The sequence below is a fragment of the Lonchura striata genome, chromosome 8 (assembly GCF_050655825.1).
Source record: "Lonchura striata isolate lonStrDom1 chromosome 8, ASM5065582v1, whole genome shotgun sequence".
In the NCBI taxonomy this organism is placed as follows: Eukaryota; Metazoa; Chordata; class Aves; order Passeriformes; family Estrildidae; genus Lonchura; species Lonchura striata.
In genome coordinates, this window is record NC_140710.1 from 9205120 (window position 1) to 9232718 (window position 27599).

At 56.4% G+C, this 27599-nt stretch overlaps 2 protein-coding genes across 4 annotated transcripts; one reads left to right on the forward strand and one right to left on the reverse strand.

Moving 5' to 3' along the window:
• Nucleotides 1-2770: 2770 nt before the first annotated feature.
• Nucleotides 2771-8600, reverse strand: LURAP1 (leucine rich adaptor protein 1). The gene is made up of 2 exons (XM_021528774.3): nt 8394-8600; nt 2771-5414 (listed from the first exon to the last, which is right to left on the reverse strand). The coding sequence occupies exons 1-2, from the start codon at nt 8583-8585 to the stop codon at nt 4725-4727; spliced, it is 882 nt and encodes a 293-aa protein (XP_021384449.1). The 5' UTR covers nt 8586-8600; the 3' UTR covers nt 2771-4724.
• Nucleotides 8601-8726: 126 nt separating this feature from the next.
• Nucleotides 8727-25121, forward strand: POMGNT1 (protein O-linked mannose N-acetylglucosaminyltransferase 1 (beta 1,2-)). 3 transcript variants are annotated; one of them, XM_021528760.4, is made up of 22 exons: nt 8727-8838; nt 9598-9791; nt 11761-11869; nt 12242-12357; nt 12604-12669; nt 13072-13185; nt 13830-13947; nt 14241-14339; nt 14795-14922; nt 15510-15580; nt 15857-15932; nt 17346-17429; nt 17559-17600; nt 17770-17828; nt 18360-18432; nt 18739-18867; nt 19156-19281; nt 19429-19493; nt 19832-19876; nt 20046-20181; nt 20498-20607; nt 20858-25121. In XM_021528760.4, the coding sequence occupies exons 2-22, from the start codon at nt 9681-9683 to the stop codon at nt 20958-20960; spliced, it is 1980 nt and encodes a 659-aa protein (XP_021384435.1). In that variant the 5' UTR covers nt 8727-8838; nt 9598-9680; the 3' UTR covers nt 20961-25121. The 3 variants fall into 3 exon arrangements, with proteins under 3 accessions (XP_021384435.1, XP_085441831.1, XP_085441830.1); XM_085585705.1 differs by having other exon boundaries at nt 8768-8842; XM_085585704.1 differs by lacking the exon at nt 8727-8838 and adding an exon at nt 8847-9048.
• The last annotated feature ends 2478 nt before the right edge of the window (nt 25122-27599 follow it).

The window sequence follows — 27599 nt, forward strand, 5'->3', positions numbered from 1 at the left end:
GCACCCAGTGAGGAGGAAGGGGACAGCTGTGCCACCACTCCCTCCCAGCCCTCCAGCTGGGCTGGAACAGGCAGGGAATGAAGTCCTGAGCCTGTCCTTGTCACCCACCCATGCCCACACACCCACGAGGCCCTGAGCAGTCACACTTGTTTTTCACTCCCAAGGAGTGCTGGGAAGCCCTAAAGCCAGCGGATTATTCTCCAAAGCAAAGGCCTGGCCTGCTGCCAGCCCCTGACAGGGAACAAACAGCCTGGGGAGGCATTTCCCAAAGGCTCAGCTCGTTCCTGGTTCACGCTCTGACTTTGCACCCCCATCCAGCAGCCTCACAGTCACTCAGCTGCAGACACCAAGAATCTCAGGAGGGGCTTCCCAAAGGTGGAGAGGGAGCTGGAGGTTACCAGCAGACCCCACTTGGTGTCTGAGCTTCCCTGGGCACAGCATCTCCTGTCCAGTGTGGCTTCTCCAGGATGTTGTAGAGGTTCAGCAGAAGACAGGCACAGTTCTTGTTTCTTGTTCTCTTTGCACAAAACCTTTAAGATGTTCTTTGGAGACCTCTGAACCTGGGGCAGTGGAAAGGAAAAGCTGGAAGCCAGCAGGAAACTCAGGACATAAGAATGCTACAGTGGGCTGATTTAACCCAGTACTGGGGGTTCCTGGGCCCTGTGGGGAGCAGGCTAGGTGAGGGGTGCTGGCTGAAGGAGAGCTGGCTGATGGGGCCAGCCTGGGTACCATGCCCCAAAGGACTGGGCTGAATTCAATTGTCCTAAATTGGAGGCAGCTTTGGCATCATGGAGCTCTTCCTGGGGATCTGGGGATCACTTTGCTGCAAACAGCACCAACATTTCAGCCATGCCCAGGAGACCATCATAACATCCCCACTGCCAAAACAGAGAGCAGAGAGCAGAGGTTGGGGGCTACACTTGGCCTTTCCTGTCCCATTTGTTGGCCTCTCCTGCCCCACACTGTCTGCAACGGGTCAGGCAGTGGAAAACCAGAGCTCTGCTCACAGCGCTGCTCCCCAGAAAGGGTTACAGACAACTGGGTCAATCTCCAAGTAAGAGGAGGGTGGGGACACTGTGATCCAGCCCCACGGGCTGTGCTTGCACCCACACACCCCCTGCACCCACTCCCAGGGTCACCCCACAGTGATGCTCCCCATGCCAGCCAGCCCATGGGGTGATGTGGGGCCACCAGACCAAAGGCCATGGAGTTCAGCCACCTCCCTTCTGACCATGGGACCGTGCTCTTTTTCCCCCTGAGAAAAGGATATTTTCTTGCCTCCTCCCCACAGGAACTAACAGGAATCGTTTAAAAGGCTGCATTGCTCTGGGGACAGGCCCTTTCGGAGCTGAGCTGCACACAGGCAAGGGAAAGCCCAGGGGACATTTTAATAACAAGCAAGGAGAGCTATTGAAGTGTTTTACTGCCTCGTTAAGGCACTCTAATCTCTGCGTATATCTGGAAAAAAAAATTGGCTGGCTGGTGTTTTTATTGTAACAGAGGTGGGTGTTTTCTGGCAGGGCTGGGATCCCGCCTGCTTTATCTGCTTGTTTTCTTACCTGATACCAGCACTGAACAGCCCAAGAGCAGCTCAAGGACATCAGCAGGCAGGGTCAGGGCCAGGCAGACCAGGAGGAAGGCTGTGGATCCGTGCTGTGGGCTGTTTCCCACCCATAGGTGCTCTGCACCCCATTGCAGCACCCACCTGTCAGCCAGACACAGGTTCCTGGGTGTTCCCCAGGGAAGGTTTGGGATGTTGGCTCTGCATGTGCCTGGGCAAAGCCCAAAGATGGGTGATCCCTCATCCAGGCAGCCAGAGACAGAGCAGGGAGACAACCACGAGGTCCCATCCACCCCTCCAGCTCCGAGGGCTGGGATTTGGGGGATACACAGATTTTGTGACTACAGGCACCTTGGGCTGATGTGAGCTGGGCTGAAGAGTCCAGGGAAGCCCCAGCAAAAGTTCTGCAGGGTTATCTGACTGCTGAGGTCTAGTTTGTAAGAGGAAAAGGCTGGGCATTTTTTGTCTAAGGTTTTCTTCATGATTCTATTTTTTACCTCAGCCCAGCAGAAACTGGGGAAATCCTGCTGAGTCCTGCTGGCTCTAGCATCCAATTCCCCATTTGCAAACACTCACGGTGTCAAGGCCGTGAGCCAGAAGGGATGCTGAGGCTGGGAATGGCAGGGCTGGATAAGCCAACTCCATTTGCTTTGGAAAAGCTGATGTTTGCATGAGCACTGGCTCTAGTGGTTTTAAAGGGATCCACCCAGGAGCAAATCCCAACAGTCTGATATCAGAGCTGTGTTGCTCCCACCCCAGCTGGGCTGGAGAAGTCTCTGCTCTACACCCAGATGCACACTGCACCTCCTGGGTGGAGGAAGCCATGGGAGCCAAAGCTGCCACTGCAGAACACAGGAAACAAAGACTCCAGCACAGCTAACAGGGCTGGCTAACACCTAAAGTGATCTTCTTTGGAAATATGGGGCAGGAAGGGTGAAGGTGCTGTTAGACACATAGTCCAGCCAGGATCAATACAGTCATCCTTGCTCCCAGCAGATGTGCCCTGGTACCCAGCTGCTTCAGGAAAAGTGACTTTTATCACTGATGTTAGAAGGGACAGATGCCCAGACTTGGACTGTGCCTGCTTCAAGGCTGGGGCTAAACCTGCCCTTCTGCAGGGCTGCCAGAGGCTCCAGGGTATTCCATCCCACAGCCTCTCCCCTTTCCCTAGAAACATCACGAGCTCAGCAAAGCACCAACAGCGTGGCCTGGGAGAAACACAAACATTTATTAAGCCAGCTATTTTTTGTTGAGAATTATTTTAACAGTGCCAAAGGACTTACCCTGTCTCCCCCAGGGACCCTCAGCTGATTCATTGCATGCAGGGTTAGCAGGAAAGCAGGGGACAGCCAGCCTTGGGGACACGGTGGCTCAGTGTCAGCAGGGAGCCACAAGCTACTCACAGGCAATGGCAAGCCAAGCACAGCTGCTGCAGGGCAGGCAGATGGATGCTTGTTGCATAAGACAACCCACTCCCAGTTTGCTGGGATTCACCCAAGTCCTCAACAGGTGCCATCTCTGAGAATTTTGGGTATTGTCCTGCTCTCCACATCCATCCAGGGAGGTTCTGAGGATCTGCAGGGGAAGGAGGGTGTTTGGGGCTCTCAGAACAGAGGGTAATTTCCACTGAAGATGCTGCTTCAGAGACACCAAGCTGAACCTGTTGTGCACCTTTCTAACCACAGCCAGCTCACATCTCTCACCTGGAAGGTCACAGCCAGTCACCTCCCTCTCTCTTAGCTTCCCAGTGACATCCTGAGACAATGTCCTCACTCCTACCATCCCAGCACAGACAGACCCAAGCTGTGACCCACGCAGCCAAGGGAACAACAGCACGATGGTGACAGCAAAGCTGTCACAGCACTTGGCTGGGGACAGATGTACCCATGGGTTCTGAAGTCAGGACACTCTGGGGTTATCCACAAATGTGGAAGAGCATCCTTGAATCAGGATGCTCAGGTCCTTTCCTGCATCATCTGGTGAAGGCAGAAGGTCCTGCCAAGCTCTCACACAGCTCCAGCTGCAAGCCATGCTCTACAAGCCAGCGAGGGGCGTGCTGGGAGGCATGGTGGGGACAGCAAAAGGCACAGGCAGAAGCCAAGGTTAAAAAGACAGAGATGTCTCCAGGGCAGAGTCACTGCAAATCCACCCCAACAGAGCAGCCTCATGTTTCTGTTGCTGGCAGAAGGCAGAGACCTGCCACCATTCATCATAAAGAGAGAGAAACTCAGCCTTCCCCACCTTCACACCGTGTCAGGGGAGAGCAGGAGCCTCTCTGAGTCCGAGCCCTGCAGGCTCTGCCAGGCTGCCCATGTGCTGCCACATCCCAGGGATCCTGCAGGACTGCTCCCAAGCTGGAAGACAGTCCAGGAACAAACTGGGAGAACTGGATTTCCATTTCCTACCCAGTGCTTTGTCATTGTCGTGTCATCACATTGGGAAGTCTGCACCATCATCCTTCCTCTGCAGGGCACGGGCAGAGACTGCCCAGCCCCACCTCAGATTGGATTCATAGAGGCATCTAAACCAGGCAGGGCTTCACCTGCAGGGAAGGGTTTTTTAGCATCTGCCATGTGCTGGGGCCAAACCCCAGGTCTGATCTGCCCTGGATGGACACTGGCCTTGAAGACAATGATGGAAATGAGCAGATCCAACAGGGATACCCTGCTGATGGTCCTGCCACACACTGAGCATGCTGGTGCCACCAAGCTGTGGCTGCATGGCAGCGTCTCCTGTCCTCTCAGGTAGTCATTTTAGGGGAAGGGTCCCTAGTTTTTGCACACACAAAGCTGAGGATTAGAGGGAGAGATCCCAGGAACACCACTGTCCCAGGTTTTCCCACCACCACCACCACCAAGGACAACAGAGGGGCATCCATCCACCTGCAAGCAACACCCCAGAGCAAAGGATTAAATCTACCAGGACCCGCTTCACCCCTTCCCTCCCAGAAATGTGCCACAGGGCAGGCACCCAGTCCCTTATGGCTGCATCACCAAATGCTGTTGAGGCCATCAGAGGAACAGTGCAGCCCACCGAGCCAGCCTGGCCTCCCTTTCCAGCCACCCCAACTCTCCCTTTCCAGCCACCTCAACTCTCCCAAGCACAGACAAATGAAGCAGAGTGGGCAGCTGGGAGAGCTGGACTGGGAAGGCAAAGTCACGGGCTATAAGAATGTCACATCATCCTGTGACTGGAGCCAGCGCCAGTGGGCATCGTACTCCAGGTGCAGTTTGCTGTTGAGTTTGCAGTTCTCAAGGTCAGCCTCAGCTTTCCAAGCCTTCCCATCTGGATTTCCCTTCCCCAGCCTCTCCCTGGCCCCTGGTGGTGATTTGGTGTCTCTGTCTGGTTCCAGAGAGGGGGACTGCTGGCCCAAATACCCATTGGCCACCTGAGCCTCCTTAGCAAACCGGTGATCCTGGGGCAAGCCAGGTGGGGAGAGGTCCACGTGGGGCCACTCGTGCTCCTCTGTGTCCTTCTCTTGCATTGCAAGACCCCTCTCGAGGTCGATCCTGACCCAATCCTGCTCTGCCCTGGCCACAGCTCTGCCCGATGTGGATGCAGCGGCAGTTTCAGCAGCGTTGTGGGAGTACTCATCCATGTCATCCGCCAAGGTGTCCAGGTAGCTGCCGACGGAGATGCTGTCCAGCCTGTCGTTGGGGTCCTGCAGGCTGTCCCAGCTGCCCCGCCGCGAGGCCTCCTGGCTCTCCACCAGGCTGTACTGGCTGCTGGCCAGGCTGCTGCAGCGGCTGGTCAGGGTGCTCCGCTCCTCCAGCAGCCACTTGACCGCCTCGATGCCCTCGTTCACCACCACCAGCTGCTGCAGGATCTTCACGTCCACCGCTCGCAGGTAAGCCTGGGGGGGAGACAGAGCACGGGGGGGTTGAGGTGACCCAGGGGTCCCATATCCCAGCCCAGCCCAACAGAGATGTCACTGTGGTGGCCACAGGGCTCCTAAGCTGCTTGATGAAGAGCATGGTACGAGAGAACACCTTGCAGGGAACCATCCCAAGGGGCCCTGTCCAAGACCTGGGGACACGGCCATCAGCAACCAACAGCTTATAGCCACCACCAGCCAAAAACCCCGTCAGGGAAATAAATACAGGGCACTTGCGTTGCTGTCTTCTATAGGAACAAGAATTAAGCAAGGAACTGGCAGTATTGGATGCAGATCTGATCCCAGAGCATCCTCCAAGACCTGGAAGGCTGCTGGCAGGGCAAGAGGATCAGGCATTGCTCAGTGCATGTCTGGCTGGACCACCAGCACTTCCCCGGGCTGGCCCCTTCATGCCTTTACTTCTCACCTCCTAGGGTCTGAACCAAGCCTGGTGGCAATGTTACACGGCAGGATCTGGAGATCCAAATCACTCCCAAAATGGGAGGACAGGCATCGCTGATCACACCACTCGCCTCACTGACTCCTGCCCCTCCGAGCCTGGGGAAGCTCTTTGCAAACCTCAGTTGCTGCAGAAACATCTGTTTTCCTAATGGAAAGCCCTGTGTGCCAAGACATTCCTGTCTGTATGATACTGGCCGCCAGAAGCCACTGGATTTCCCCTACACAGGACGCAAATATTTTGCCAGGAAAGGAAATACAGCCACGATGGGGAGAAAGGGAGAAAACCCACTGCAGGGCACGTACACTGCAGGCTGCAGATGCCCATGGACTCCTCCACAAACACATCCTGTGCCCAGCATCAGCAAGATGTGACAGAAATCCCTGCATTCCCCAGAGATCATTTTCAAGCACAGAGCCCGATCCTCAGCATCCGGTACCCTGGGAGTCACTTGCCCGCCCACGGGTGACCCCACAGTCTCCTGAGATCCCTGCCTCCGGTCCCACAGCCAGCACAGCCATAGAAGCATCCGAGGAAGGAGCCTGGGAAAACTCCAGCCAGGATTTCAGCACGTGACACCTCTCACTCCAGACGACAGAAAAAAAAAGGTCAAAGATTTGTAAAGCCCCAACATCAGCCCTCCCACCCCCTCCTCATGCTCCTCAAGCTGGATTTAAATAAAAAATAGCAGGGATGTGCCCGGACTGGGGCAGGAGCCAGCTTCCAAGTACAGAAATTTCCTTTCTAGGCAAGTTATTTAAAAAACTGCCTACAATGAACTTTTCTGCACGCACTGCTAAAGCATCTGGCCTTGGCAGGGAGATGACGAAGGAGGAGGAGAGCTGGAAACCCCTGTGGGGGGGTTCCCCATTTTTCTCTGCCTCGTGCAGAATTGCAGCTGTCAGAGATGCCCGGGGAGCCAACCCAAAAGCAGAGGGTGGGATAACGCTCCCTGCTTTCTACACTGCTTGCTGGATGGAGTTAGCCATCAATTTGCTGCTCGTTCACGGCAGCCTGACCTCCCCATTGCACTCCAAGAAACCCCCTCTCCAGCAAGTCATGGTTACTGTGGGAGGAGATCCAGCACAGGCTGCTCTCTGTATTCCTCCAGATACACTGAAGTTCACTGCACGAACTCGCACCAAGGACGGCTGTACAGGGGACTGTCACACTCCTCCTCATGCTCTCCATGGGTAGGCTCAGCCCTGCCCCCCTCCCCAGCACACAAGAAACCTCAGGCGCCTTCTCCTTTCAAGATACCTAGCCCTAGGGATAAATCTTCCTCCTCAGATCAGGAGGCGAGAGTGGGAATTTGCTAAATTCTCCTCCCACCGCCCACTCCCAGGCCAGCTTATCCTCTGAGCATTGGGTGTGCTGGTTTCTGCTGCTAGGGGGGAATTCTGGTCCCTGTTCATGGGGATGGGGTGATGAGGGGAGCCCTGTGCTGGGTTTTGGCACCTGGGTTTCAATCCCAAGCTGCTGACCTGGGTGTGCAGTGTCCCCACTTCCTCACTGGCCAGCAAGAAGAGCCAGGGCAGGGCAAGGAAATTCCTTTCTGAGCCAAGGTGAATAATGCCCGGCCCAAGCCAGGCCTTGCCGGCCATAGGCTGAGGCTGCTTGCACCTGGGCAGGGCAAACACCGCACTGGCCCAGAGACCTTTCTCCTCCGGTCAGGGTGCAGCCTGGAAGCCGGTGCGGAGGAAGGATGAAAGCAGAGGGAGGATGAAAGCTCCCGCACCGAAGGGAACATTGAATCAGCCAAAGCGGAGCGCTCGGGCTGGGTGGTGCTCCAGCCCCACGGGGGCACGCAGGGATGCGGACCTATCGAGCCCGTTTCCCCATGGAAACAATGCTCATTCCCACCCGCTCGGCATGTTCGTGCGTGGGAGAGTCCCTTCCCCCAGCTGCACTTGAACCCGTTGCCCAACCTCGCCACGCTTCCCGGAGGCGCAGGCATCGCCGCTCTTTGCTCCCTCCGCGGAGAGGGAGGTGAGAAAGCTGCCAGCGGCACTCCCACGGCCCCCGGGAACCGCTGCACCGCAGCGCAGCCCTGTACGAGCCGCCCGAGAAGCCCCCGCAGGAGCCCAACCCCGGGAAAGCTCCCAGCGATGCCTGTGCCTTGTCACCCTCGGGGTCACCCCCGGGGGACACGAGATCCACCACCATGCCCTTGGCGAAGGTCCCTGCCCTAAATTCCCATCCCGGACACCGCGATCCCCGCCGGAGCGGCGTCTGGGGGTGCGAGGGGGGCAGGACGGCGGTGGCCGAGCGGGACCCCGGGGGGTGGATGCTGCGTGGGCCGGGGAAGGGGTGCGAGCTGGGGGCTGTTAAGGCGGAGCAAGGGGGGCTCCCCAAAACGCAGGCAGAGCGCGAGCACTGTTCGGGACTGTCACCGGGGGCGGCAGGCGGCCGCCCGAGGCGGCTGCGGTGACCGCGGCTCGGGACGGTCAGGTACCGGGGGTGGCGGCCGGCAGCGCTCCCGGTACCGCGGCACTCACCAGCTCGAGGCGCAGCGTCCGGAGGCGTTCGGCGAGCGGCAGGTGGGCGCCGCGGGCCGGCGCGGGCGGCGCGGGCGGCGCGGGGGCGGTGTCGGCCCGCAGCCCCCGCAGCAGCACGGCGGGCGGGCGCCGTCCCACCTTGCCCGCCAGGTCCCGCAGGTCCGCGGGCAGCGCCTCCCCGCCGCCCTCCATGCGGGTGGGGCGGCGGCGGCCGCGCTGTCACCGCCGCCCGCGCTCGGCCCCGCCCCGGGCCCGCCCCCGCCGCCACCTGCCCGCGCACCAGCGAGCCCCGCCGGGGCGCGCGGAGCGGCGGGGCGGGCCCGGGGCGGGGCCAGCCCGGCCGCGCCCCCGCGGTGTCGCTGCGGCGCCGGAAGCGGCGCGGAGGGCGCTCGGAGCCGCGCCGGGACCGGCCCCGCCGCCCCGCCCCGCCCCGCTCGGCCGCCCCGTGAGTACGGCACGCGCCTTCCGGCCTCCCCGCGGCCCCGGGGCGCCCGGCTCCCCCTCTGCCCGCCGCCCTCGCACACCCGGCTGTCCCTCCCCGCCCGCAGCGCCTGGGTGCCCTTCGCCACCGCCGCCCCGCCGAATGTCTCTGGGCCCCTCGGCGCTCCTCTCCCCGCCCTGCCCGGCCTCGCCGGGCGCGCTGTGCTCCGCACAGGTCCGTGGCCCTGCCCGGGCTCCACACGGCGGCCAGGCCCGGCGGTTCGCTCCCCGCAGGGCGCCCGGCCTCCCGCCGGCGCGGCTGCTGTGCCCCGCGGTGCTGGAGCCCCGGCAGCGCGCTGCCCCCGTGCCGCTGCCCGTGCCCCGCGGGGATGCGCTGCTGCTGGGGCGGGTGTCTCTCCACCAGGGACCCACTGAGGCCCATTCCGTAGCAATGGTCCAGGCTCTATCGTCTGCTTGTGACTTTGGGCTGCTTTTCTTTCCCAGAGCGTGGGAGTGGGCCCCTGGCACTGCAGCAGCCTCGCTGGTGGTTTGGCCTGGAGCAGAGGCAGTCACTGGCCGATGAGTTGAGGGGCTTCCCCTCACCCTGCAGCAAAGCCTGGCCTCCTGCTTTGCTCCCAGCAGGAGTTCTGGCAGGCAGGGAGACTCCAAAGGGCTTTTGCTCATAGCACATCAGTGCCCTCCACAGCCACTGCTTGTGCCAGGCTCTTTCTTGCTGGGGAGAGGGTTTGAAAGCATCTCCCTCACCTTGCACCCATCCCTGCAGGGAGCCCCGATGGACAAGAGAGGAGAGCAGCGCACATCCTGACCCCTGCCCCACACGGTTGCCCCGTGCCAGCCCTCAGGACTATGGAGGAGTGGAAGCCCAACCCCCCTGTGAAGCCCCACAAGAAGCGGAGCTGGTACCTCGCCTGGAAGTACAAGCTGATGAACCAGCGTGCGCTGCGGAAGCTGTGCCAGGTGAGTCACCCGTGGCCCTGCCGTAGATTAGGAAGGATAATCTACAGGATTTACAAGTTTATGGAGCAGCTGCATGGGTGGAAGTGCGTCTGCTGGCAGTCTGGGTGACCTGACACGCTGAGGAAGCATAACTTGTTCCCCAAGAAGCTGCCTCCAAGTGCCTGTGTGTGGAAGGGTCTGCCATGTGCAGCAGCTCCTTTCAGCTGCCAGCAGACCTGTGGAGACCTGACTGTGGGAGCAGATACAATTATCCATGTGGTCTTGGGAAGGTTTCGGCTAGAAACCTGGCTCTGAACCTATGCTGATTGTTGCAGAGCTCAGCCTTTAGCTGTTTGATTTGCAAACCAAGCCTGGTATAAGATACAACAGGTGGACAGAGGAAATAGGGTCTGGTAATAGGATCTCATGCCCCAGAGGCAGCTGGTGTCTGGGACAGCCTCAGGCTTAGTTGCTTGTGCTGTAAAACACCTAATCCTTGGTGGAGACGGTGTCCAGGGAGGAGTCTAGAGCTGTAAGGACAGGAAGGTTTGGCCCCATGGCAGAAAAACAAGAGGCCTTTCCTGAGAGGAGCTCATGGGATCTGGCAGTTGGTTGCTGTGGGAGGGAGCAGGAGAGGGTTTTGCCTGTGCCTGGAGGGACAAAGGCTTGTGAGGGCTCCCTGGGCAAGAAGACTGTTCAGTTCTATATCTGATAGTGTGTTGAAGGCTTGGGAATGGGTCTGGTCATTGAAGCAGGCATTGCTCACTATGCTGGGGCAATGGGCTAGAACCTGCACATATCTCTATACTTCGGGGCACTGCTTAAAGCACAGATGAAAATTTGGCTTAAAATAGGTAGACCAGAGCTGCAGATATGGAATAGCTAGGTCCATAGCAGCCAAGCATTCATTAGTTACCTTTCACCAAGCCAGCTCTGCTAGACTTGGCTGCTGGTCTTGCTTAATTCTTATTCCTTATTTTCTCTGCTCACCAGGGCTATTCCCTCATGCTGCTCAGGGCAGAAGGTCTCAGCAAGTTGGTGGGGTAGCCTTGCTGCCTCTTCATGAGCCCACAGCTGTGTTCGTGCTTAATTAAAAGCTTTCTGTGCACAAATCCCAAAAGGTGCTCATAGTCCTGAGTCAACAGCAAATTAACAAGCCAAAATGCCATAGTGACATTTATACCATTGTGTTGTCTTATTGCTGGTTTTTCATTTTCCTCAGTTATTCCTTGGACCTGCTTGGCAGGGATAGCAGCAACACGGAGCTTTGAGGCAGTAGCTGGACAGATAGGGCAGGAATCCTTTTAGTGCCTCTCACCAAGGGCAGGCCAGAGTCTGATCCCAGCCCCATTAATGATCTCAGAGAATCAAGGGTCTGTTCTGCAGCCCCTGGACCTCCCAAGCCCTCTGTGTCAGCATCCACAAGGGCTGCAGTTGAAATTTGCTGCAGATAGTAAGGCTGCAGGCTGGTCTCTGCAGCCTGTGGTACAATGCAGTTTCCTGAAATCAGACCTCAGCTTCTTCCCTTTGTTTGATTCATCTGCACAGCATCTCTTCTCTGAACACCCTGAGTGCATCCTCTGGTTCCAGAGGAATGGATGAGAGAATGATGCTGCAGCAGAGGCAGAAGTTAAGGTTACCCTGGGAGCTGTAACTCTGAATCACAAAATTCTTTGCCTGCAGGGACCCTCAACCTTGATGCAATAATTTAGCAGGAATCTGCTCACAGATCTGGAAACAGATACACTGGAGTGGGCTAATTCTCACATATCAAGGAGTCAGTGCTCTCCAGCTGATGAATGAATTTCATCATGAAACTCAGACACCTGTATTTCTTTCTCTTTACTTTCCTCAGCAAAAATCAGGGGAAATGTCAGATGCTTGTTATCCCATTCAGGATCTCTTTGGGGTGCCCTGCAGCCATGCCAAGGTGGGCTGGTTTTGGGATTGTTACTTACAAATTTCTAACACAAAACGTCCTGCATTGCAGACAGGTGCTGTCCTCTTCCTGCTTGTGACTGTAATTGTGAACATCAAGCTGATCTTGGACACCAGGAGAGCTGCTTATGAGGAGGAGGAGGAGTCTGCACAGGACTATGGTGAGGGGAAGCATCCTGTTGTGCTTTGAAAGCAAGGAAACTGGAGAGTTTCTTTAAGGCAAGGCTAATTTGTGACCAGGTGCATCATGAAAAACAGGTCTGTGCATGTGGGTTTAACAAAAATTAATAGAAAATGCTGCTCCCTTCCTGGTCTGTCTCCTGAAGGCTGTAGCACATTTGGCTGCAGATATCTCTGTGGGGTCAGAACCATTGTCGTTTGGTATTTTGCCATACCTACCATCCCTGTAAATTCCAACCCATGACTCTTTGGCTGGGGTGCCTGCTGGGCACACCCTTCTGGATCGGTTAGCACAGAGCAGGGACAAGCTAGAGGTGCCATGACTGGTTGAAACTGGGAATTCTCTGCCGTAGATGATGAAATGCTGAATGTGGAAGTCCCCAGGCACCCTGTCAACAACAAGAAGGTCCTGGATGTCGAGGTGTACTCCAGCCGATCAAAGGTCTATGTGGCTGTGGATGGGACAACGGTGAGTGACAGGTGCTGGCTGTCCTGTGAGCAGAGGGTGAAAGGGTGAAGCCACAAACAACAGTGGTGAGAACACTTCAAGTGACTGGCAAGAAATTCTGCTTCCAGGACTTCTACTCTGGCACCCATGACTGCTGTCAGCAAAACCAAAGAGATTTGCCTCTCGTATGAGGGCTCTGCTGCACAGGATGGGCAGGGAATAAGAAGAGGTCTTGGTATATGGTTCTCATTATTTATCCACTTGCAGGTCCTGGAAGATGAGGCTCGGGAGCAGGGAAGAGGGATCCACGTCATCGTCTTAAACCAGGCCACGGTAAAACATCCTTGTGTCTCTAAACTGGGCAGTTTGTCCTTGCTCTGGAACTGTTGGGTGCCTGAGGCCAGGGCAGCCAGGAGGGAAGTCCCTGAATGCTTTTTGTGTGCAGCTTGCAGAGCATGGCACGGTCATCCAGAGAGTCCCTGCACTGTTTCCCTGTGCTGCCTGCTGTCCCTGGGGAGCGGGCAGGGGAGGAGTTGTGAGGCTGGGTGATGCTTCCCATGGACCAGTGCAGGAAAGCCTGAGGGCTGAGCTTGCCTGGGGGCTAATTCCCTGGCATACCGGAAAAGCCACTCCCTGTATTGGTCAGGGAGTGAGGCTTCCAGGGCAGATTGCCATAATTCTGTGTGTCCATACCATGTAGTATTTAAGATCCATCTGATGTATGAATACCAACAGGGTCATGTGATGGCCAAGAGGGTCTTTGACACCTATTCCCCCCACGAAGATGAAGCCATGGTACTTTTCCTCAACATGGTTGCCCGGGGCCGGATCCTAATCTTCACCATTAAGGTATGTGTGACCCTAATATAAAAAAAAAAGTCATCTTGAGTCAGGATATTCTGAAACTCATCTGGGCAGTAGCCTCCTAAATGTCATCAGGCATTCCCAGGACTAAATGTCACATCTCCATGGAGCTGTGACTCCCTGTCTGGATCACCTCCCTTGTCCTCTTGCTCTCCCTTCTTGCTGCAGGTACTGCTTGTGCCCAGCAAAGCAGGAGAGCAAAAAGCAGATGTGTCAGAGCCTACAGCAATAGACAAGGGGTTAGGTGGAGAATGGATGTGAGGAAATAGAAGGATGTGGTGGGATCCTTCTGGCTCCCAGTTCCAGGCTTTACAGGGCCCTGTGGACTATGCTAGGTCTGGGCTGCTGTGCAGGCAGCACTGTGCTGCTTCAAGGTTCCGTGTTTAGCTGACTGAAGTGTTGATTAACACATGGCCCTGCTTGAGAACAATTTGGTCCCAAGGAAACAGTTCACGATTCCTCTGACCTGCCTGTGGGCCATTATGTAGCCATTGACAGCTTTAGTGGTACAGAGACTCTGAAGGTTTTGGGCTCAACTGGTTCAAGGGTAGGAGTGGGCCCTGGTATTGATGGGAGACTTTTCCCTGTCAGGAGCCAGACCTGAGCTGCAGGGTTGTGTTTTGTTCCAGGACGAAGGCTCCTTTCATCTCAAGGAGACAGCCAAGAATGTCCTGAAAAGCCTGGGGAGCCAAGTTGCACCTTTCCTGAGCTGGAGAGACATGTGGACATTTGTGGGGAAGAAGGGGGGTGAGTCTTGCACAGGCTTTGTGACTCCTTCCTTTGGGAGAAGCCAGTTGAAGAGAAACACACCTCATCCCCAACAGGCTCTATGAGCAGGAGGCAAGTCCCAGAGAGTGGCAGCTCCATTCCTTGGGGTGAGAAGGGTATACCTGGGGGTATGGAGGCAGAACATGTTCCTTCAGCAGTTTGCCAGAGGCCAATGGGAAAAGGTGCCAAGCTGTCCCCCAGGCTGACAGCCCCATGTCACACAGTGGGGCTGGGCCCTTGCAGGCAGTTCTGACCCTGTGTTCCTGCTCCAGGAGAAGTGTATGGGGAGAAGCACGCCAAGTCACCTGCCCTCTCAACATGGGGTGACCCTGTTCTGCTGAAGACAGAAGTTCACTTGACATCTGTGGAAGGTAAGAAGTACAGTCTGCTCTGTGGTGTCTCTGGGAGATGTCTTCCTGCTGCCTGGTGTTAAGTCAAAGACATGTCATGCTTTTTGAGATTATGATGGCAGCTTTAAAAATGGGCTTAGCTCCCTTTCTTCCTACTTCCATGGTAATTCCAGGCATGGTTGTTGAGAAAGGTGAGGATGGAAAAGGTGTCATCTCTCCAAAGCAGACCTCGTTTGGTCTGTTTTCTGACTATTGACCTTGAGCAACCTGCTGCTGCTCAGAGAGGCGAGAGATGGGGTTGGGCTCTGAATGGCTTCTGGGGTTGTATCTGGCATCCAGAGTGTTGCTCGTTCACTGCCAAGGACTGGCTTGCTGGCTGAGCCCAGGGAGAGCCATGTGTGTGGTTTCCCAGCCTGGAGCACCCAAGGTGAGTCTGTGAGGGTGACAGGTCTGGTTTTCCTCCTTGGTGCCTCCAGATGCCGAGTGCCACTGGCCCGACACGGAGCTGAACCGGCGCCGCAAGAGGTTCTGCAGCAAAGTGGAAGGCTACGGCAGCGTCTGCAGCTGCAAGGACCCCACACCCATCGAGTTCAACCCTGACCCCGTGAGTGCAGGGCCAGAGTGTCCAGGAAGGCTCCAGGAGGGAGGGCTGGGCTGGACCAGGTGTGTTTTGCCACTGATGCAGAGCACTGTCCTTAAGCACGAGCTGAGTGATGCAAACTGCCCCTGGGCAAACCCTTAGCCCCAGCAAAGGTGGGGTGAATACCTGTGGGCAGGTCATGCTGGGGCAGGGAAATTCTTTTGCTCTGAGTTGCCAGGAATAGTTACCCTATTCTAGGGATATCAATGTAAGCAACAGAGCCTGAGTATCTACAGACAGCAGCTGTTGTGACTTTTGGGCTGTCCTTGGCATGGTGCTGAAGGGTTCAGACACAGGTCTCCGAGTGGATGCAAACTGGGATTTTGGAGCTGAGTCAGAGATGAGGTGAAGAAGGGAAGCTGGTAGGGTTTTCATTTGTGCTGAGGGCGTCCTGGTTGGTTGGTGTGGCCTTGAGCCAAGAGGGAGGACTGTGCAGCTCTGCTGTCTTAACAGTGGGTGCCTACCCCCTGGATCCTGCTTTCAGTGGTGTAGGATCATTTTGGTTTGTATGGCCTCTCCCACCCCCACTCACACACATTGTTCTCTTCCAGCTCAAAGACAATAAAGTCTTTGATGTGCCAGTAGCTGTCATTGCAGGGAATCGCCCCAACTACCTGTACAGGTAAGCACTCCCAGAGGGCACAGCTCCTCTGCTCCGTGCCACAAGACCAGGCATGGCCCAGGCCCTTCCCTTTGTCCTGCTGGCAGGATCCAGCCTCCTCCTGGGGTTGTGTGAGCACCAAGGGCAGACCTTGGGGGAGGGGAAGGGAAGGCATAGGTAGGTCCTGTTCCCTAATGGTGCACACTTTCCCCCATCCCAAGGGATGCACAGCCCTGTGCTGAAGGGCCTGTGCCCACTGGGGCTGTGCTGCGCTCAGGCCCCTCCATCTCTCCACAGGATGCTGCGTTCCTTGCTGTCAGCTCAGGGTGTCAATCCACAGATGATCACAGTCTTCATTGATGGCTACTACGAGGTGAGAGCATTGCCAGGGATCCCTGTGGCCAGCTCCGTGCTCCCCCAGCCCAGTGCTGGCCGGTCCTTGGAGGGTGGCAAGTTGAGAGCTTCATCACCTTCCTCCTGTTGTGTGTCACACTGCTTCTCACGTGCTCCTACACAAAGTCAGCCAAAGTTAGCCAAGCCATAGGTGTGGATAAAGCTGCCCTGGCCTTTCCCAAAGTCCAGGACTGACATCCCCGTGTCAGGAGGGGTTGGTGTGCAGGAATGGCACGTGATGGACATGCTGGGCTCTCCCAGCCCCCTTTTCTCACTTGATGAGCATTGCCAGCCCCTTGAGCAGGCTCTGGGTGTAACACCACCTGTCCAGCTGCTTCACATGGAGAGGAACAAACCAGTCCAGCCATGCCTGTGCAGCTCCATTCTGGGTAGGAAGTGAAGAGACACAAAACTGTTTTCCCAAGGCTCAGAGCTTGGGGTTCATTAAAGCTGGGGCCAGGTGGAGGAGAACTGTCCCTTTATAGGCAAAGACCTTCCTCTCACTCAACCTTGTACAGCCCTGGAGAGTCCCACTGAAAGCCATGTCTCTCTGGCAGTGGAATGTACTCTGGGACAGACAATGTGGGATCTTAGTACATCTCAGGAGCTTGCTGGGCCTCATCTCTGCAGCATCCAGTGAGGTACTGCCTGATTGCCCTGGGATGGAGACAGTTGTTCCCATGCAGGTCTCCCACCACTGCCACATTGTGGGGCTAGGGGAGCTGGCTTGTTTATGCAGGCTCTTGCTGCACCACATCAGAGCAGTTAAAGATAGCAGCATCCATTGCCATGGCAACGGGAGCAGCATCCCTTAGATACAAGGGGGCAGCCTGGATGCTCGAGCTGCCATGGTGGATACCTGGGAAAGGGGGAAGGGTTGGTACAATGGGAGCTCCTTCTCTCTTTTGTGGCCCGGAGGTGGGATACACAGTAAGGGGATGGAGAAGGCCCTGGTGGCTCCTTCTTCAGGCAGAGATACCTCAGCCCAAATTTGGATTACTTCTGACCCCTGTCCTTGGTCAGAAAGGTCCTTTTCTTGGCAACTGTGAGAGAAAGTTGAGTTGATTGTGGTCTTGCCATTAAGCAGCTGTTAGGAGGTCCTGGCTTTACCTGTTTGCTTTCTGCACTCTCTGGGGGCCGCTGGAATCAGGACCTCCCAGATATTCTTGGAAACAACTTTGGGTCTGCAAAAAGGGCTAACAAAGTCATGGTGATGCTGAAGGGCCACAAGGGTTTAGCAAGCTCTGTGCTGCAGGGTCTATATTGAGCCTCACTAGTCTCCAAGAAGACAGCCACATGGAAAGGGATGTTCCTGTTTTCCTGAGGAGCTGACACTGGCAGGGGAGGGGAGCATGACCCACACATTTAATGAGCTTTGTATTTTCCATTGCAGGAGCCCATGGATGTTGTGGAGCTGTTTGGCCTCTCAGGAATACAGCACACTCCCATCAGCATTAAAAACGCCAGAGTTTCCCAGGTGAGAGAACTTTTAAATCCTGGAACAGTTATTTCCAGGGACCTGGAATAGCATTTGAGGGAGGCAGGCTCAGCCCCTGGTCTGTGCCAGGTTGATGCTAACACAGTCAATGATTGTCTTTTCTTGTAGCACTACAAAGCCAGTCTGACTGCAACCTTCAACCTGTTCCCGGTGAGTGAGACTGCTGCAGCACAGCCTTCCCCTGGTATTTGTGATCCCTGTCCCACAGGAGCTGGGATCAGTCCTCCAGGGCAAGGAACCACAGAGACACAGCATACTGCTCATGTCTCTGCTCTGTCCTGTTCATCTCCATCTTTCTGATGTTCTCCTTGCCCTACAGGATGCTAAATTTGCTGTGGTTCTGGAGGAAGATCTTGACATTTCCGTTGACTTCTTTAGGTAAAGTTGGGGGTTCTTATGTGGGATCATTTCCTGGAAGCTCTTTGGATGCTGAAGAGAGGCCAGATCCCTGCCAGCTGTAGCTGACTTATCTGAGGCTGAGCAGACCCCAGGCAAAAGCCATAACTGAGCTCTGGCTTCAGAGTCTGAGGCCACTGTCCTGGCAATCAATGCAGGATGACTTCAGAGTTGGGGATCTCTCCCTGGTTGGCTTTTTGGGGATACTGATCCATTCACACGGTTGGAGCTACCCCATAGCCAGAGGACAGGGATAGTGTCTAATAAGGCTCCTGTTTTTTCTTAAGGAGAAGAGACTGTTGGGCAGGACACAGTGCTGTCCTTTCCCCATGGTGAGATGCAGCTTAGCTTGTTTGCGTGCTCCTCCCCTGGTCTCCCACCAGCATCAGCTACCTCAGGCTGAAAATTGGGATAAGCAGTTCCAGCAGTTGGGGGTGGCTCATCTCTTGGTGGAGGGTTTGCCTTGGTTTGCATGGTAGAAGGGTGTTTGACTAGGGTCAACTCTTTCCTCAGCTTCCTGAGCCAGTCAATACACCTGCTGGAGGAGGATGAGAGCCTGTACTGCATCTCTGCTTGGAATGACCAGGTGGGTCAGGGAAGGATGGTGCAGCAGGGCCACCTCTGCCCTGTGTTGTTTCCATGTCAGACTGGGGTCCAGGTTCTACCTTTAAAGCAGGGTGTGTGCCCCCACTGTCATCCTAAGTAGGTCTGTCTCCCCAGCCCTGGACTCTTCAGAAGTGTCCCTGAAAATCCCCCTCCTGTCCCTGCCATGTGCTTCCCAGTGGCTGTTCCCTTCTTGCCATGATGAGAAACTCAGTGGAGCAGGATGCCTCCCTTTTTTTGTGGGGGAGAGGTGCATTCAGGGTGCTGAACACTGCCCGTAACGTTGCAGGGCTACGAGCACACAGCTGAGGACCCGTCGCTCCTGTACCGTGTGGAAACCATGCCAGGCCTGGGATGGGTGCTCCGGAAGAGCCTGTACAAGGATGAGCTGGAGCCAAAGTGGCCAACCCCTGAGAAGGTGAGTACCTTGAAATGACCCTTTCTTCTACACCCCCATCTCTGCCCATCAGCAGCCCTGATCTTCATCCAGTCCCTGGGTGTACAGCTCCTGGAGGGGCTATCCTGGGATGGATGCCCAAGCAGAATGGATTTGGGACAAGCAGTGACTTGAGGAGGTACATAAACATCCACAGGGCTGGGGTCAAAGGGGCTGGACTTGGTGTGGGCACCCAGAAAGGTCCCTGGATGGCCACACTACCAAAGCCTGTCCCCAGAGTGGAGTGTGAGTAGCAGTTTCCCTCCCCAGCTCTGGGACTGGGACATGTGGATGCGGATGCCCGAGCAGCGGAAGGGCCGGGAGTGCATCATCCCGGACATCTCACGCTCCTACCACTTCGGCATCGTGGGGCTCAACATGAATGGCTACTTCCACGTGAGTGACCTCCTGCAGCCCCCAGCCCTGTCCTGGTGCTGAGCTCTGACTCAGACACCTCCACAAGTAGTGGGGATGCTTGCAGTCATCTCCAGGTATTGCTGACCATGATCAAACTTGGTTTTCCTTCCCTACCCTCTCTCCCAGGAAGCCTATTTCAAGAAGCACAAGTTCAACACAGTTCCAAATGTCCAGCTTAAAAATGTAGAGAGGTGAGTACTGGTCACAAGGAGACCTTGATGAAGCAGTTGCTTGGTCAGACCCTTGTCTCCTTGTGCTGGAGTAATCTCCCATCTGGAATGGCCATCAGCACACTGGCCTCTGCTGGGGAGTCCTGGCAGTGGTTTTTGCAAGGTTGGGTTTGGCTGCCCTGTGCTCCAGGTGGACTCGTTCAAGGGCCATGATTGTGCTGCCACATCTCAAGAAGGTGTCGCAGTCCTTGCTCTCCATTTATTGGTTCCAGATGCCTTTAGTGTTACACTGAGACAATCTTGAATCTGGATCAAACTATCTGATTCTGCCCTGATCTCCGTGTTCTCTCCTCCAACAGCTTGAGGAAGGATAACTATGAGACAGAAATTCATCGGCTCCTGGGGTGAGTGCCTGCTGGAAGGCAAGGAGACCACAAGACATGCTGGGTGAAGCAGCCAGAACAGAAGGAAGGGTGGAGGTGGCCCTGGTGGTCCCAGCCACATCTTGGATGTCTGAAGTGGGAATAGGGAGAAGGTGGGGTCCCCCTCTCACTCCTTGTTCCCTTTCCACAGTGAAGCTGAGGTCTTGGACCATAGCAAGAACCCCTGTGAGGACTCCTTCGTGCCCGACACTGAGGGCAGGGTCTACGTCATGTTCATCAGGATGGAGCAGGAAGCAGATTTCACCACCTGGACTCAACTTGCCAAGGTGAGGGCCCCGACATGGCCTATCCTCAGGCCTGTACTGTCTCTGTGTTGCTAGGAATCACCTGGCTGTTGTTCTTGGGTTTTCCCTTGGCATTGACACAGCTCACCAAATGGGTTCTTGCTGTCCCTGGGTGATGTTGAAGCTCTTGGTGTAGCTGGAGGGATGCAGCCCTGTGCCACCCCAGTCTTGGGGTACAGCCCTCTCTGCTGTGTCTCACTGAGGGCAGGGATTCTGGTTCTTCCCATGCCAGGGGGACACTAGCCCTGGTATCCATCCCCAGGCTCTGATGCCTTTTCCTCCCTCCTCACCATCCTAGTGCCTCCACATCTGGGACTTGGACGTCCGTGGGAACCACAAGGGGCTGTGGCGGCTCTTCCGCAAGAAGAACCACTTCCTTGTGGTGGGGGTCCCTGCCTCCCCCTACTCGTGAGTATCAGGGACCCAAAGGGCTCAGTAATGCCCCATCCTTATGGCACTGTCCCCTGCCTGGCACACACCATCATCCACTTCTGTCCCAGCCAATCCTCAGGGGATACCACCTTCACTCCTTAATCAGTATGGTGGGCGGGGGGACGGAATACATTCCCAGGGTTGGGAGATGTCCCAGTGGGAAGGAGATCATGCCTGAGGGGACCCATCAGCTATGCATGCTCCCATCCAGCCCCCTCACCTGCAGGTCCAAGAAGCCCTCGTCGGTGACACCCATCTACATGGAGCCCCCTGCCAAGGAGGAGGGGGCGGTGGCAGTGCCAGCGGTGGCAGCAGCAGAGCAGACATGAGGCTGGCAGCTGGAAGCAGAGGGGACTGGGGGAGCACAGAGACCCCCACAGTGCAGAGACAGAGCTGGCAGCAGCTCTCGGAGGCTGGTGACTGGATACAGACTCCTCTTTTGGGCTGCAAAAGCAGATGTTGGGCTCCCTCCAGCCCCCTGTTGTGGTCTCCCTTTCCCTTGCACAGAACAGGGTCCTTCCCTGTAGATATGCCACCCCAATCCCAGGCACTTGGTTTTTTAACACAGACACACTACTAACGCTGCTCCTTTTGCCCCCTGGCTGGGCAAGGCTGGAGGAAGGAGATGCTCAACTGGAGCCTAGAGGGGGGCCTCAAAAAACTCTGCCTCTGCTCTCCCTTTTGGCCCTGAAGTCCTGAGAAGGCATCATGGTGCTGCAGCCTGCCAGCTGGATGTTATTTATTAACTCTTGCCTGCTGGCTTTGTGCCCCATGGTGAACACAGTGCTGAAGAGGGGATATTCCAGATACTCCTGTTACCTGCACGATGGATGCACCTTGAAGACTGTGCTGGGTTGGACATCTTCCTGCACACTGGCTTTGCTCCGTGGGCTGCAGGCACTGGTGCAGCCCAGCTCAGAGAGAAGGGAATGCTGGAGAGGAGCTGGAGTTGCTGTGGACACGGAGGGGACACCCCACACCCAGCATGAGGGCAGTCCGTTCTGGAAGCTGGAGGTGGTTGTAGGTGGAAGTGAACCAGGCCACGTGCTCTGGCTCAGACTGTCCTCACGCAACTCCTCTGTGGGGAGCAGCCCTGCCCCTGGGTCATGGGAGCAGGGGTGAAAGTGCCTTGCAGAGCAAGAAGGGAGCAGCCAAGCAGGCATCATCCCCTGGCTGCAGGCGCCAGCTGTGCCATGGTCATCTGGAGCAAGAGATGCTGCACTCTGGTCCTTGCCTGTGGTACTGTCCCCTGCCTCTCCATCCTCCCTGCCCTGGTATCCCCTGCTTCTGCTGAAGGAAGAGGGAGTTTCTTCTGAATTCCCACCCTTACTGCAGTAAGTTGCTGGCAGGGAAGCTATGAGCTGGTCTGGGATGGGCAGCCTGGCCCTCCCACTGTGATACACCCCTCGTGCAGAGGGACAGGGAGGGGGTTCCGTGCCTTAGGAAGGATCCCAGGGCCCCTTCCCATCCCCAGCCATTTGGTACTAATGTCCCTGCACCTTGCGGGGCCAGTCCAGGTCTCCTTGCTCAGTACAGCTCCTCTTCTCATCTGTGCAGCAAGAGATTCATTCTCTGCCCATCCCCTGGCCTCTGGCAGGGAAGCAGTGCTCTGGCTTGCCTTTGGGAGAAGGAGTTGCTGCTCAGCTCTTTCCCTGAGTGAGGTAAGAGGGGCTCTTACCCTTCATTTTCTCACTGTGAACTGAGCATCAGGGTCTACACTACACTAATTTATTTATTTATTGCTCCTGGGAAGGGGTGGATAACAGGCAGCAGCATGGAGAGCTGGCAGCCCCCAGCCTGCACAGGTGCAGTCATGGGAGGTTTTTCCCCCTGGCTCCACCCTCTGTTCCCTGCTTTTCTCCCATGCCTAGAATAGGAATGAAAACTTGTGAACCAGGAAACTCCTCTTGGCCAGGATGATCCCAGTGTGGATGCAGCACAGCTCTGGCATGACTGCAGGGACTCTGACCCCCACAGTCCCTTGCATGCCTGCCCCAGCAGTAGGGATGGGGTGGGATGGATGCAGGAGGGAACCAGAGCGTGCAGAGTGGCACCCTTGAGGCTGCAATACTGGTGTGGGGCTCAGCCCTGCCCTCCCCAGTGCTGCCATTCCTTGGGACTCTGCTCTGGCAGCCAGTGGGCAGGTGGCCCCTGTGCTAGCCCTCAGGGTCAGACAGGTCTTTTACCAGGATGGAAAAGGGGCTTCATTTCTCTGTGAGGAAAAGTAGCTTGCTCCCCATGCCCTGCTTTGGAAGAACTTCCAAGTGGCTCTTCCCTGGCATCTCTGTTCCCAAGGCTCAGTTTTTCTTCCCCTTGAAACTAAATGCATCCTCTTGCCCTTCTCGGGAGGGCTCAGGCTTGGCTTCTTCCCAGCTCCTCTTGGGGCTGGGGAAGGTGGTCCCAGGGATAGGGGATGGCTAAACATGAGTTCCCCTCTCCTCCCCTGCCAAACAGGGCTCTGTGGCTCCCTGCTGTCAGTGACAGCAGGACTCAGCTGGTGGGCTTTGGGCTCCCCCTTCTCCACACACCATGCCAGGCCCACAGGGTGCTGTTCTCCATCCCCCCTGTGCCCCTAGCAAGGCTCAGGAGTGGCAGCCGTGGCAGGGCTGGGTGCGTGGCATCACCAGGGTTTGATGCTTTCTGAATTGAATTATTTTTTCAAGAGTAAACATTGCAAAGCTGTTGAGCCTCGTGTGTTTCATAGCTGGCTCTGTGTAGGGTACAGGGCTGGGGTCCCTGGCTCTGGGCTCCTGCCTGGAAAGGACAGACCCCTGTCTTGCTCTGCCCAGGGCTGCACAGGCCTGGCTGTGGGCTAACGGTGGCCCCAGGCCTGTGCCACCAGAGGTCCTCTGTGTGGTGCCATGCAGTGCCAGCAGGGCTGGCACAGATTTACGAGCCGTTTCCTCCTCAAGCCTTATCACTTTTATCTTCCGCAACTGATGGAAACTCTGACGAGCTGCCTGGTAACTTGTCCCCGTCTTCCTCCTGGCACCCCAGCTGCTGTGTCCTGAGAACTACAGTGGTAGTGGGAGAGTGTCAGCCACCAGCATGGACCAGCTGCATCCTGCACCCCCAACAGCCCCTCCCTAGGACCAAGCACAGCTTTCTGGCAGGGCAACCCCTTAACAGAGGATTTTTACATAGTCTGAGGGGCTCTCACCTCCTGCCGAGGCACCAAGCCTCTGCCAGGGCACGATGGGCGAGAGGAGGATCCAGCTGCTGTGTCTGAGTGCCCGGGGCAGAGCCCTGCAGAGCGATGTGTGCCCAGGTCTGACACCCTCCGTGTGCTGACCACCTCAGGGAGCTGTTTAGAGGAGCCTCCCCTCCTGGAACAGGGATGGCAGCAGAAGCAGGTTAACCCCTTGAAGGGGAGAACCTCTGGGGGTTGATGGAGAGCCTCGGCCCATCGCCCCCAGGTGCTGCTGTGCCAGGGTTCATTACCCAAGTCCCTGGGGCGCTCGGTAGATGAGCGGGGTCGCTCATCATCCTGCCCTTTTGCGGGGGTCTCGCTCACTTCCTGGTGCATCCTGCTGGTGCTGGAGCTTTCCCAGCTGTCCCAGGAGATGCCCAGGCACCTGTCCCCTCTCCTGCCCGCCCTGAAGTCCGAGCCAGTGGCTGCCAGAGCTCAGCCCCATGCGGCACCCTCAGCCAGCTCTCACCCAGCCCGGCCTCCCTGGCTTTGTGCAGCCCTACAAAGGAGAACCTGTCCGGGCTGCTTCACCTCCCAGGGACTGGCTGATAATTAAACAAAAGCAAAATAGTGCTGGCATGAAACTTGACCTTTCCAGAGCTTGTGGGGGGTGGGGAATTTTGCATAGTTTCCGGTGGTGTTTATTTTTATGCATCATAGTTTTTTTGTTGGAGATCTCTCTTTCAAGGAAGCAGGAAGTCCCTGTGCTCCGATGACGGGCTGGTATGTGGGAGACAAGGTCCAGGCTGACCCTTCCCATGGCACATGGGTTCCTCTGTGCCCCACAGATGGAGGGAAGCACCTTCCAACCAGAATCCTCTGGGATAACACACCCAGTCCTCTTGAATGGACAGATCTCAACACTAGAAGGATGCTCTGTGCTTGGCCCCATCTCCTTCTCTGTGTGGGAGGGAGTCAGTGTTGCTGTGCCCAGCCACTTGCATCCCAGGGAACTGATTCTAAATTTTCAGCACCCTCTGCCTCATAAAAAGTCATAAATGCCAAAAGCATTTATGAATAAAAAGTCATAAATGACAAGGTGCCCAAACTGCTCCCAGGAAGGGGCTCTGCTTGGCTTCTCCCCCTGCTCCCAACTTTGAGGGAGGTCCTTTCCCTGTACGACCTCATTCCTGTCCCTGTTCCCTGCTGTGCCTGCAAACACAGGGCTGCCACCTCCCGTGCCACATTTAAGGTGGGTGGCAAATTAATCTTCAACTGGGTATCCAGGATTGCTGTGATGGTTATTGTGCCGGCCCTGCCCGGTGCAGCATTAATGATTAACACACCAGGTTCAATGTCGGCTCCTGCCTGCTGCCTTTTGAATAGCCCTTGCATCGCCTCCTCTGTTATCCTGACAAACTGATTAGGGCAGGGAGCTGCCTAGGAAGCACTGTTGGGGTTAGGCTGGCGTTCAGGATGGTTTATCTCTGAGGAAGAGGAGATGGGGAGTCAAGCAGGCAATCCATGCCAGGGAAAGTGTGAATTGCCTCACTTCCCTTGGGCCAGCCTGCACCCTTCAAGGATATCCTCTTCTCCCCAGTCTGGGAACATCCTGTCCCAGCTTTTACAGCGGGCAGGGGAAACTCCCCACAGCAGGCACTCCTTGGGCAACTGATGCTGGATGAGTTTGCTTTTGCTTCTTATTACCCTCTTTATCAGCACAAACCCAAATAGGTGCAGCTCCTCCTTCTTTTCATGTACCTGTTCCCATGGATGTTAATTCCCAGGAAGGAGGGGGCGGCTCCTTTCCTAAATTACCGATCACTGCCCACTCCCTGCCAGCACAGGTGCCTGCACCACACAGGGTTTTGCCTGCTTGCCCCGGGGCAGGTGACGCCGGTGGAGAATGCATCTCACAAATCTCCAGGAATTCGGCTCTCTGTGCAGCTCCCATCACGGCAGTGGCTGCTTGCCCAGCGTCCCTGCAGGGAAACTTTGCCCTCCTGCCTTCCCCCACCCTGTATCCCAGGTGGAAAAGAAGAACCCCCACTTTGGCACACACCCAGATGTGCCAGGTTCTCAAGCCATCTTCTGCCATTCCGGGCCAATAAGGAAGTTTCTGTTTGCCATCCTCAGGGACTGTTTGGCCTTGTGCTGTCAGTTTCTGATTGCCCAGAGTGCCAGTCTGTGAGAACTGGGCAAGTCTAAGGGACATAAGATGCAGAGGTGCCTGGTGAGCTGGTGGGGGTGGGTGGTGGGCTGGGATGTGCCATGGGGCTGGTGGGGGAGCAGCTGGAATGAGACCTCCTTGGAGAACCCAAAGGCTGTGGCAGTGCTTGGGCAGTGGAAGAGGATGGCAGGAGCACAGTGGGAGCACAGGGAGGCTGTGCCAGTCCACTTTACCCACCACTGCTCTGATTTTGGCTGCCAGGGCAGCTACGAGCAGTTGGGAGGAATCACATCCACATCTGCGAGGAGAAACTGGTCCTTCAAGTTTTCGGAGCAGGTGGAGGGGAGGGACCAAGCCAGTGGTTGCGGGGTTATTTACAAAACTCAGTGCCAGAGAAACAGCCTGTTCTGACCCATGGAAAGCCCATGGCTAGGAGGAGTTGCAAAGGTGGAAGCCAGCAGTTTCACCCCTGTGCCAGGAGCCGGCTCTGCAAAGCATCCCAAAAACAGGGGGCAGGAGAGGACATGGCCAGGTGCGCCCAGCTCTGTGCCAAACGATTCCTGGGCACCAAAACACCTCCAGGAAGGGATTCCTGGCAGCTCCTGCATCCTTGGAGGGTTCTAAGAGGCATAAAAGCCCTGACAACACCCATAGGGTGACACCAGTTTATGGTAGAACTGGGACTCATTTATGCACCAGTCCAGGAAAGACAAGGCTATTTTCTGGCAGCTTCCTCCCACACCTTGCCATGGGGCAGGACCAAGCGCCATGTCCTCAGGGCTAAGTAACCCAGTGTGGGGAACTGTTCTCACAGTTCCCTGCCTGCTCCTGCCCGTGTGACAGGAACTGGATGGCACCAGGGAGATGCCAGACCACGGCAGTGCCTCGGTGCAGCCTGGTACCCGGGCAGGAGCTGATAAGGGGGTGCCACAGCAGGCACAGAGCGAGGCAGTGCTGGGGAGGCTGTTTGCACACTGGCCTCCTGCCAGCACCCCCGTCCTTCACCACCCCTGCCCCACAACCATGGCAAAAACAGGGTGAAGGAGCCCTTGGGAGCACCACCCAGCTGTGCTTTTGCAATGGAGAAACTGAGGCAGAGTGAGCGTATCCTCAAGAGAAACAGGAGTAGCCAGGGGCAAAGAGGGTTCCTGGAAACCCCCAAAGCCCACCCATACATCCCACATCCCCACACACAGAGGGAGGGCAGATGCATCAGAGCCAGGCAGTGCAGGACAGTGCTGGGGTGGAGATGTTCATTGGTGGGGGTGGCAGGATTCCATCCCCCTCCACCACCCCGTTCCAGGCTCCTGCAGCTGATGGGGACACAGGAACCCCCCAGCCAGCCCTGCCTTTCAAGCCAAGCTGCTGCTCAGTCCCTGGCTGGGTGTTGTGAGCAAGCAGTGGCTGTTGCAGAGGGCAGGGGATGTAAGGGTGGTGCCCCCCCACACCCTGTGTGTTGTACAAACACAGGGCTGCTCTGTTGTCAGGCACCTGAACAGGTGAGGAGCCACAGGCAAGGAGGGCAGGGAGGCTGTGGGTAGGGCTGTGCTGCCTGGAAGGACCTGGAAGGGAAGGGGGGAGGGAGGTGAGGCAGCCCCCACCCTGCACCCCCCCCACCAGCAGAGGGTATTTATGAAAGGCAGCACCAAGATCGTCTCTAGAAAATAA

What these genes read in the sequence shown, in the direction of transcription:
- LURAP1 (XM_021528774.3), bottom strand. Translation starts at nt 8,585, where the DNA reads ATGGAGGGCGGCGGGGAGGCGCTGCCCGCGGACCTGCGGGACCTGGCG. An exon ending in GGACGCTGCGCCTCGAGCTG is followed by an intron (nt 5,415 to 8,393) that starts GTGAGTGCCGCG and finishes TCTCCCCCCCAG; the next exon opens with GCTTACCTGCGAGCGGTGGA.
- POMGNT1 (XM_021528760.4), top strand. Translation starts at nt 9,681, where the DNA reads ATGGAGGAGTGGAAGCCCAACCCCCCTGTGAAGCCCCACAAGAAGCGG. An exon ending in TCGTCTTAAACCAGGCCACG is followed by an intron (nt 12,670 to 13,071) that starts GTAAAACATCCT and finishes GAATACCAACAG; the next exon opens with GGTCATGTGATGGCCAAGAG. An exon ending in ATTTCCGTTGACTTCTTTAG is followed by an intron (nt 17,829 to 18,359) that starts GTAAAGTTGGGG and finishes CTCTTTCCTCAG; the next exon opens with CTTCCTGAGCCAGTCAATAC.